This window comes from Trachurus japonicus, chromosome 18 (assembly GCF_045865225.1).
Source record: "Trachurus japonicus isolate A0001 chromosome 18, Traja_1.0".
NCBI lineage: Eukaryota > Metazoa > Chordata > Actinopteri > Carangiformes > Carangidae > Trachurus > Trachurus japonicus.
In genome coordinates this window covers 16,134,220-16,145,024 of record NC_140924.1, presented here as the reverse complement: position 1 = coordinate 16,145,024, position 10,805 = coordinate 16,134,220, and the positions used below count along the sequence as shown (strand labels likewise).

The 10,805-nt window shown below is 46.8% G+C and overlaps 1 protein-coding gene across 2 annotated transcripts; it reads left to right on the top strand.

Annotated features, from left to right (window-relative positions):
• Nucleotides 1–218: 218 nt before the first annotated feature.
• gpr185b (G protein-coupled receptor 185 b) lies at nucleotides 219–7,526 on the top strand. 2 transcript variants are annotated; one of them, XM_085759706.1, is made up of 2 exons: nucleotides 219–339; nucleotides 2,354–7,526. In XM_085759706.1, exon 2 carries the CDS (start codon nucleotides 2,356–2,358, stop codon nucleotides 3,424–3,426), a length of 1,071 nt encoding a protein of 356 aa, XP_085615832.1. In that variant the 5' UTR covers nucleotides 219–339; nucleotides 2,354–2,355; the 3' UTR covers nucleotides 3,427–7,526. The 2 variants fall into 2 exon arrangements, with proteins under 2 accessions (XP_085615832.1, XP_085615831.1); XM_085759705.1 differs by lacking the exon at nucleotides 219–339 and adding an exon at nucleotides 1,230–1,402.
• The last annotated feature ends 3,279 nt before the right edge of the window (nucleotides 7,527–10,805 follow it).

Here is a 10,805-nt window from a genome sequence, read left to right as displayed (position 1 = left end):
CGCGTCCAATCAGCGGCCGAGGATGTGCAGCGGCGAGGACGGAGCTGCCGACAGAAGGCTAATAACCATGACAACCGAGGAGTATAGCGCGCGCCGCTGACTGGGGAGAGAGGGAAAGAGAAAAAAAAAGGGGGAGAAAACCGGAGAAGGGGGGGAAACCCTGAAAAGAAGAAGAAATAGACAAGGAGCGAGAGAGGAAGGAAGGAAAGGAAAGGAAAGGAAAGGAGAGGAGGTGGTGCGTTCACGGACAAGTGGAGGATAGAGGACGGACTGAGACATCCCGGTTCCTGCAGGGGGGAAGAAAAAAAGAATAAGAGGAAGACAGAAGACAAAGAGCTGGTAATTTTCTCTCTCTTTTTTTAATGTGTGTGTCTGTGGCGTGGTCTCCCCTCCTTCCCTCCATCCCGCTATCTCTCTACCTCTCCCTCCCTCCCTCCTTCTCTCTCTCACTCACTCTCCCTCGCTCGCTGGCTCAGGGACTGCACTGCTGCAGCTGAATGAAACTGATCGAGGTATTTATTCTTCTCTCTTTTGCCAACACGCACGCACGCACGCACTCACACACTCACACTCACGCACGTCGCTGCTGCTGCTGGTTGTCCGTTAAAATAAATACAATAATTGATGAATAGATGAATAAATGAAAACATATGGGGGAAGCTCCGGCTGCTCTTGCTGGTGATGCTGCTGCTGCTGCTGCTGCTGGTGTTGGTTGGTGTTGGTCGTGGTGGTGACCTTCCCCCGGCCGTTTGCAGTCACTGACGGTGTGTGTGTGTGTGTGTGTGTGTGTGTGTGTGTGTGTGTGTGTGTGTGTGTGCGTGCACCAAAGAGAGAGAGAGAGAGAAGGGGGCGGGGGTGAGGGAAGGGTGTGTGTGTGTGTGTGTGTGTGGGGAGGTTGAGGTGGGAGGTGTGTGAGAGGGGAGGAGGAGGAGGAGGAGGATTTTTTATTTTTTTGTGAATGGAAGCTCCACATCCTTTTTGGCGCGCGCGCGCTGGCCGCTCAAGCTGGTTGAGCTAAAATTAGCCTCGTGCCCGGATTTTTTTCCTCCTCTAATTTTATTTTATTTATTTATTAATATTTTCCCGTCTGTGTGCGGCGGCAACATATATATGTGGACCCGAATCCGAAATTAGCATAACTTCTAAGATTGCAAACGCACGCACGCACAAACACACACACACTTACTCACGCACGCACGCACGCACACACACGCGCGAAATGATGTCTGGGCACGCGCTCATCCACCCCACCGGTGAATAGGAGCAGCAGCTAGCACCGCGCGCCGTGCCCCAGGACGTCATGCACCATTTTTAGAGATGTTGCTAAAAATAGAAAATTTCTTGATTATGGTTTTGACTCTGTGGAAATCGGACGTCTTCGGCTTTTTCCGGCATCTTGTAGGTAGGTTGGACTGCAGCAGATCAATGCTCCACTGAGGCTTTTAGATCGTTTCATTGTGTGTGTGTGTTTATGGTCTGTGTGTGTGTGTGGCTTCTCGGCGTCACGTTGCTTTGAAGCCGAAATGGATGAAATATCAATGTTATTTATGGAATAGTTACCCTCTATGTGTGTGTGTGTGTGTGTGTGTGTCTATTTCCACACCTGCTATTGTGCTGCTGCAAATTACCTGTCAGCGTGGTGCGTGGGAGCTGCTGCTGGTGACGCGTGTGCTTGGGGGTCAAGTGCAATGGTTTCTTTTTATGAATGAATGAATGGATAAATGGATGGATGGGTGGATGGATGTGAAGAAATGTCTCGTCTGCCCCCTCTTCAAAGGGGATAAACGATAACATCCTCCTCTTCTTCCCTCCCTCCTCCTCCTCCTCTTCCCTCCTTCTTTCCACCACTCCTCGCCTCCTTCCTCCTCCTCTTCATACCTTCACGTTCCTCTTGTTTTGACTCGCCGCTGCCTTTTCTCTGAACTTTTACCCCGACCCCACTCCTCACTTTCTCTCTTCCTCTCCTTCCTTCTCTCTTTCCAAACTCCATTTGGCTTTTTTCTGTTGTGCATATTTCATCATCGTCCTCCTTGTCTTGTCGTTTTCTTAACACATTGTATCGACTGCATCCTCCTCCTCCTCCTCTTACCTCTTCACTTCTTCCTTCTCCTCTTCTTTCCTCATCTTCTATCTATCCATCTATCCTTTCCTTACTCTGTTTCTCCTCTCTTTCCTTCCTCTGACAAACTTTGGACCGACTCATACTCACCTGATCAATTCCACCCACCTTCAACTCTGCTCCTACTTGTTCCTCCTTGATTCACTTTTCCTTCCCACTTTCATCTACTTCCTCTTCCTTCCTTTCCTCCTCTTCCTCCTTCCTTCCTTCCTTCTTTCTGTCTCGTTTCTCCAGCTATGATTCTCTCCCTGGCCGCAGCAGCAGCCATGAGTAGCGGCGGCAGTAGCGGCCTCAACTCCTCCTCCCCCCTCGACCCCTTCGACTCCTCCACCTCCTGGGGCCTCGCCGAGGACCCGTCCAACTCGTCCTCCGAGCCCGTCATGCGAACTCTGACCCCCGACCTCCAGCCGGCGACCACCGCCGTGGCCGTCCAGGAGGTCAGCCCCTGGGACATCGCGCTCTGCGTGACCGGGACGCTGATCTCCTGCGAGAACGCCCTGGTGATCGCCGTCCTCTTCTACACGCCGACGCTCCGGGCGCCGATGTTCATCCTGATCGGCTCCCTGGCGGTGGCCGACCTGCTCGCCGGCCTCGGCCTCATCTTGAACTTTGTCTTCACCTACCTGGTCGACAGCTCGGTGGAGTTCGTGACGCTGCTGTCGGTCGGGCTGCTCATCTCGGCCTTCTCGGCGTCCATCCTCAACATCCTCGCCATCACGGTGGACCGGTACCTGTCGCTGTACAACGCGCTGACCTACCACACCGAGCGGACGGTCACCTTCACCTACGTGATGGTGTCTCTCATCTGGGTGCTGTGCCTCACGCTCGGCCTGCTGCCGGCGCTCGGCTGGAACTGCCTGAGGGACGAGTCCACGTGCAGCATCTGCCGGCCCGTCACCAAAAGCAACGCGGTGGCGCTCGCCGTCACCTTCCTCCTGGTCTTCGCCCTGATGATGCAGCTCTACCTTCAGATCTGCAAGATTGCCTTTCGCCACGCGCAGCAGATCGCCGTGCAGCACCAGTTCATAGCCATCTCCACCACCAAAGGCGTCTCCACGTTGTCGGTCATCCTGTGTGCCTTCGGGGCGTGCTGGCTGCCGTTCGCCATGTACTCCATCGTGGCCGACTATAGCTACCCCGTGATATACACCTACGCCACGGTCCTCCCGGCCACCTGCTGCTCGGTGATCAACCCCATCATCTATGCGTTTCGAAACCCGGACATCCAGAAGTCGCTGTGGATGGCGTGCTGCGGGTGCGTCCCCTCCAACCTCTCCCTCAGACCCCGGACCTCCAGCGATGTGTAGCAGGGAAGGTCGGTTTCTGTTTGGCACGACGCTAGATACCGAGTCAGGGTTGAATCGAGGGGGAAAGGACGGGACGGGAGACGAGGGCTCAAAGGGGAGGAAGGTCAAAGTCAAAGGTCACGGCCGAGGAAAGAGATTCCTACTCTACTCCTCATATCAGGGGCTGGTCGGGCCGATGGCGCAAAGGCACGTCCGGCCACGTCTGGTGGAAGTGGCGCTTTGGCACGGGGGGGACGGAAAAGACACGAGCTGACAAAAAGATCGCGGAGAAAAACCAACAAAGGTGGCGGAGGTGGTGTGAAACCAACTGCAAAAGACGGATGAAGGTATCCTCATGGTTCTTCTTGTTGTTATTGTTGGGGAGATGTAGAGGGGGAGGCGTGTCGGGCGAAATTTTCCAACTGACCTCCTTTTTAAAGGGCGCGAGAAGTGAGGCCTACTTCTCAAGAGTAGCATATATGTGACGACGGGGGTTTAGGAGGAAGTGTCCTAAATCTCCATATAGGACCAGCACTGCATTGGTTATGCAATCAGAAGTTGGGGAGTGAAGCAGTCTTTAAAATACTGTACGTGTTTTCCCACTGATGTGTTTGTCGGAAATTAAAGTGGTGTGTGGATAAAAATACAAATGAGCTAAATATACACAATGAATGACCTTGAGTATTCCCGGCGAGCTACAGTACGTCTTCTGATCGGAGAAAGAATCGGGAGAAGAATCTGTTTACTCCCTTGAAATATATTTTAACACAATCTACGTTCCCCTTGATCTGATGCAAATTAAGTCATTAATGAGTTTTTATGGGCAGAGGAGAGTGCAGAAGTGATTCACTCACTCTCGTGTGCCGAGATTGAAAAACAGATGGCATTTCTGATCATTAACAGTGGTAGTCGTATGAGGTTTTTTTTTTCCTCCCCAGCAGCAAAATGTGTCACAATCCAGAGGAAATAAACACATTTGAATCTAAAAAGAGAAAACAAAAATAACCCTAATGCATAGATAACCCCCTGCTAAGTTTTGCAAAAAAAAAACCTAGAGAGGGATTTCCATATTTAGGCCGGCGTGTGTTGTCCTTGGCGTGATGAAATCAAATCTGCTCGCCGTCGGAGAAGAGATAGAGAGAGAGAGAGAGAGAGAGAGAGAGAGAGAGAGAGAGAGAGAACGAAAAAAAAAAAAAACAGGTTTCTCAGCCAGCCTCTGCGCCGTGACTGTGAAGCAGAGAGAGCTGAATTCAGCACCAAGGACAGCGCCACTGCAGAGCGCCGCTACCCTGGGAATGCTCTCTGCTGCCGGGGTGGGTGGAGGGTGGTGGTGTGGTGGTGTGAGGGGAGGAGGGGAGGAGGGGAGGGGTGGGGGTCCGGAAAGTAGGCTACGCTGTTCTCGACACCATCTTGACAGGGGAGTGTGAGACGGGCCTGTGCAGGACCGTTCACAGCGTGATTGGAGTCTTGTTTTCAATGTTAATTAACGCACATTATGGATAAAGTCATTTAAAATCCATGTTTTTTTTCTTTCTTGCACTTAAATGTGTGGTCTTCTGGCCTAATTTGGTGCAACAACATTCACTGGATGCCTAATTTGGCTGGACAGTGGATGAGAAGGAGGCTTTTATTTTTGAAATGGTTGTTTGTTGTTTCATTTCGGAGTTAGAGTACTTCTGCTCTTAAGAAAGACAACCAGGGGCAATTTCTGGTTTTCCTCTTCACGGTTAATTCCTCAAAGAGGAGCCTGCCCTCTGTCAAACGCAACTCAATCAAGTCATTGCAACAAACCAAAACATAGGGTTTTTACTGGCAATCATGTGTGGAATGACGTGGGTAAAGCTATTTTCTTTCTTCTTGATGATATAAAAACGCTCCAATCAGGCTCAAATTGTCCTCCCCTTGAGGTCCTGTGGCGCGACTATGACCCTGTCCTTTCTCTCCTCCGTCTCCTCGCCTCTCTCTCTAGAAATTATGCATGAGCAAAAGCAACGTATGGCTCCCCACTCCAGCGCCGTTGAGTGTGTCTGTAAAACAAGCCCCTCCTGACATGGACAAGGTGAAGGCGGCCAATGTGCAAAAGCGTGGGGGGCCTTGATGTAATCTGCATCTGCATCCGCATGGCGCTGTGGCTTAGGCTGGTGGACGGCGTGCAGCTTTTTAAATTTAGAGACAACGTTCAAACTCCATTGCCCGATTGATTATCCATTAGCTAGAGTTGAGCACAATCCATATTGAATCGGTCATTTTTCATCCAGACAGCTTTGGCTGTACATGTCCGAGCCGTACTTGGATATCTTAGCCATAGCAAGAAAAATTGCACTTCTATAGAAACGAGACTGAATGGTCTCTATTGCTATGGCAAATAAAATGCATTCCCCATGGTCAGGGCTAAGTGCAAAGTCTGTATCATGTAGATCCAGTGGAAATCAGAAGGTCTAAATTCCTTTACACCTTCCATTTCCACTTCCTTACTCGCAGCCTGTTGGCAGTAGCTGGATATCTACACTCTCACCCAGCCTTAAAGAAGCAGCTCCGCTCTTGCCCTGAGGCCCTCCCCTCCACCGCCTCTGAAGGCTCGGCGGGGTTAATGAGAAGCCAGAGAGGCGAGGTGACGCGGCGTGAAATAGAAACGGCAGGCGAGACGCGCTCTAACGCAACCTCGGGTCACGTCCGCTCCGCACATACCCAATCAGGATGGAGTCGTTCCCCCTGCTGAAAGGGCATCATGTAAGTTAAATCCAGCTAATGTTAATAACATCTGGGTAATAATGGCGCAGGGAGACGGGGCTAATGTACGGAGGATGTAGTGTGGAAGCTGCGAGGAACGAGCTTAGCGAGAAAGAGAGAGGGATTTATTGCCAACCTCTATCTGCATTTAAATGATCTCTGGAGATTCACTGTCCTGTTCCTCTGCACAACCTCAGAGTGAGGCACCGTGACTAAGCTGCTGGCACGCTGCTAATATACATGTGTGGGAGGTGCTCCGGCGTTTTTTGGGCTAAAAAACAAAAACTAGTTTCAAACGAAGATTCAACAGATTTCAAAAACATATAAATAAACACAGATTGTTTCTGTAAAGACAGGGAGTCACTTCCAAATTCAACGCTTTCTACCAAATACAAACCATGAGAGTAGACGACAGCAACACAAAAAAAAAAAAACACATCTACACACTGAAACTTTGAAAAATGGCGCACATGAGATGCAGGTATTAAAGATTATGATTTTTCTATAGTGTAAATTTAAACTTCGAGTACGAGTGTTTTCTATTTTTCTTGGCGGCAGCAGCAGCTACACTACTCTACTGTCAATGTTTTTATTTGTTGTTTCATTTTGAAAAGACAGAATCTCTTATTTGTTTTGTTTGTTTGTTTGCTTTTGGCCTTATTGGAACAAAAAAAAAACTCTTTCGCAATAATGTCCAACTGTATTTTGCTGTGTACAAAAAGCCACAATGAAGAAAAAGAGAGAAAGATGGACATAGGTGGTCGACTGAGTAAATCAAACGGAACATTTCAAAGCAGCAAATAGCACATTGTAGTGTATTTAAAAAAGACATATGGCCAGGGTTACCCAAAATGCATTGCAGCAATAGGCCTATACTGAATCGTGGGAGTAGGACGAAACCTACAGATGTCGAGGTTTTGTAAAAAAAAATAAGCAGTTTGACCACCTCCGTCCCTCGCTCTCTCTTTTTGCTCAATCACTGCATTGATGGAACCGTCTAATGTTAAAAGACTTGCATCAATTATTATTAAGTGAAATACTTTCAATTACTCTGACAACGGATGGAGTTTGGTACGATTGGCAAGCCTGGTGTTTGTGTGTGTGTGATAGGGGGTATGACTCACCAGTGGGCAAAAAGTTATCGATCCCAGAGAGTTAATTGAATCCATTTCACATAAGCTGATGCAGATCCTATTGGCGCACAGTTTCTCCTGTATGCACATTGCACAATGATGTGTGAGACTTGCTTAGTCACCTGTGCTTGGAGATGCTAGATGGGACACACACAGACACAGAACAAAATACATCTTAGGTGAAACTTCACATTGTATCAAGAAACAGATCCTCACTGGAAAAAAACTGATGAAAGTCATTCAAACTAACCCAAAACGTGGTCTATCTACAGCTGATGGGAAAGATCTATTCTGCACTAGTACGGCGAATGCTAACATAGCCTACCTGAAAAGCTCGCTTTTCGCTTTTGTGTTCATGTTAGTCATTTATTTACAACTCATGAATCCAAATTGGATAAAACCAAAATTTGTTTTCATGGCTTGTGTCAAACATCCTGTCCTACATAGGCTATAGTGGCAATGTAGGGAAGAAGGGAACAGGAAGAAGATCACAGGAACTCATTAGCTTCCTTCTTGTTTTTTCATTTTCTGTTTTTGCTGCCAAACCAATAAGAGTCACACATTTTGTGAAAAAACATGCAATTGTATTGAAGTTTTTGTTGTAAGGCCTTTTACACACTCATTTTTCACACTTGCTACCATGGCTAATGCTAACTTAACCGGAAAACTCACCTTCTTTTTTTGTTCCTGTTACTTTTGACTCATGAACCTAAATTGGATTTGAAAAAAAATAAATCATTTTAATGGTCTTTTAGATTATCATTGACGTAATGCAGGCTATTAGCCACTTTTGCTAACAGGAAATTTACAGGAAGTCAAAGATTCCTCATTATCTTTTGTAAGTTAAACATACAAAGTTGTGTTCAAGTTTCTGTTGTGACCAGGACTTTTACACAAGGTCATTTTTCACATTTGCTAGCGCAACTAACGCTAACATTGGTTTATCCTCTGTTTGTGCAATATTATATTGACCTAACGTAGTTATTAGCTATTTTTGCTAACATGAAGTTTACAGGAAGTTACCAGCTACCATGCTTTTGTTGCCACCTACAGAATCAAATCTAAACTTGATTTTCTTTTGGATCCTTTGCCTCCGAAGAGATTTTTTTACTTGTCATTCGACAGTAAAATTTCAGCCATGTAACACTTACCTTATGTACGAAAAAACAAACAGACTCAGAATGGTTAGGCTATTTGCTTCAGACCTGCAGGGAATCACAAACCCTACAAAACTTCCAAATCACGCCCATGCCGCCCCCAAAATGTTGAATCCATCATCGCTCAGCTGGAAGCAGAGCGACTGGGCAGCTGGTACGAAGTCATTAACTCTACAGCAACATCACACAAGCTGTATTTTAAAACGCGCCGCAGCGTCCGACGGTCCCATCTGGCATGTCCATCTAGTGGTTGTTTTAACACTTAATAACACTCATCTGTGAATATGCCACTAACTCAGTCAACCATTCCTGGGGCAGAAGTGGAGTGACCACTCACTGTGTGTAAGTGTGTGTGTTGGTGGGTAAGTGTGTTACTGGGTGTGTGTGTGTGCGCGTGCACTCTCCCCCTGGGATCATAGCCAATTGTAATGAACCATAATTCAAACCAACTCTCACTGTAAACACAAACACACACAGAATGGTTTTCGTCAGCCGCTATACAGGACTATAATTCAAGTTTAAAAGAAAAAAAGAAAAAAAAAAGAAATACCGTACAAGTGTGTGCGTGTGTGTGTATGTATGTATGTATGTATGTATGTGTGTGTGTTATTTTTCTTATGCAATGCTGTACAGAAATGTATATTTTTGTAATGTTCATCAGGGCATGAGTTACAGAACATGGTCGCTGCTGTGAGTTTGTTTGCGCGTGCGTGCGTATGCGTGTGCGTTTCTTCCTCTTCTTCTGTGTTCTTCCTATAAACAAATGTCAAAAAGTTTCTTTGGGTGGGGGGAGGAGGACGGACAGGAAAAAACAACAACAAAACAAACAGTCGTGAGTCGGATATGCTGAAAAAGTGCCATATTTTTTGACTTTACAGTGTCTTAATTTTCTGTTTGTGTACATACACGTTTATCAGAGGGGTGTTTTCTTTTGTTTCTTGTCATCCGACGTGGTCCGAACAGCAGCGGGCTTTACAGGAAGAAGCTGTTATGTAAAAAAAAAAAGGACTTGACCTTGATATTATTGATCACTACACTGAGCAAACAACAGGAGAGGAAAAAAAAGAAAAAAAAAGACAGACAGCAATCAATTCACTGCTGCGATCTCTGCAGAGTTTTATGCGTAACTCCAGACTTTTATTTTCTCGGGCAGCAGCAGCAACAGAGAGACAGAGAGAGAGGGCGATATCAGCTTCAGCGTGTTCTTGACTTGAATTGCAGTAATCTGAACTGATTTTTTTCTCCCCCCTTTTCCATAAAAAGACATGCACTAAAGTAAACGACAGAAAGAGAGAGGGGGAAAGAGGGAGGGAGTGTGAGCAGTGTTGTACGTCACAGAGTCAGGTTTCCAGTGACGTCATTTTGTCTGAGTCGTGTCTAAGGGAGCAGGTCGTTTCAAAGACACTCTTCCTCTCTCTTCCTCCTCCTCCTCTTCTCTCAAAAACATCACCACCCCGTCCCCACCCGTCACTCTTTCCTCCCCCTCATCCACTTCAGAGACGGCTCCCTCTCTCTCCTCCTCTTCAGACATCTCCCTCTCTTTTCGTCATCTCCTCATCCTTCCCCCCCCACCTCTTTCTTTCTTCCCCCATCCTCAACACCTTCATTTCCCGTATCTCTCTCCTCTCCTCTCCTCTCCTCTCCTCTCCTCTCCTCTCCTCTCCTGCCTCCCTCCTTCTCTTGTCTAACATTTTGCTATCCTTGGCCCGCAGGAAGCTAGTCGGTCAGGCTGCGTCTAAAAATAGTTACCCTGAAAGCAGATAAAAAAGAATGAGAAAAAGAAAAAGAGAAGGAGGGAGGGAGGGAGGTAGAGAGGGGAGATAGTAAAGAAACATCCACCCTGTCCTCCTCTTCTTCCGTTAAGTTTTCCTCCTCCCTTTCCTGCCTCATCTCCTTTGCACAAGCACACATTCATCCTTGTCTATTTTTATACCTCTCCTTATCCATTTCCTTTCCACTCTCTTTCTCTCTCTCTCTCTCTCTTTTTTCTCCTTTAAATTAATTTTTTTTTTTCTCTTTTCCGAGCACAAGCATTTACACAAGGGGTTTTTAAAAGCAGGGTCAAAAGCAGCGCCTCGCACCCGTTTGGCTCGGCTAAGCTAGGCTAGGCTATAGGCTAACGTTTTCCCTCTGTAACCTACAACCTGGTAACGCTTCAGGCAAGCAGAGATTGTCAATCAAGATTTAAAAAACAAATAAATAAATAAAAAAATAAAAATAAAAAAATGAAACCATTACAGAGCTAATTTTGTATTGGACCGAGTATGGCCTTCATAGAAAAACATTGTTTTATGCATTGATGTTGTTGGTCTGATTGAAGGAGCAGCACGTGTACACGAGCATCACTGGTTTTGAACCCTCAAGATGAGGGTGTTATTGG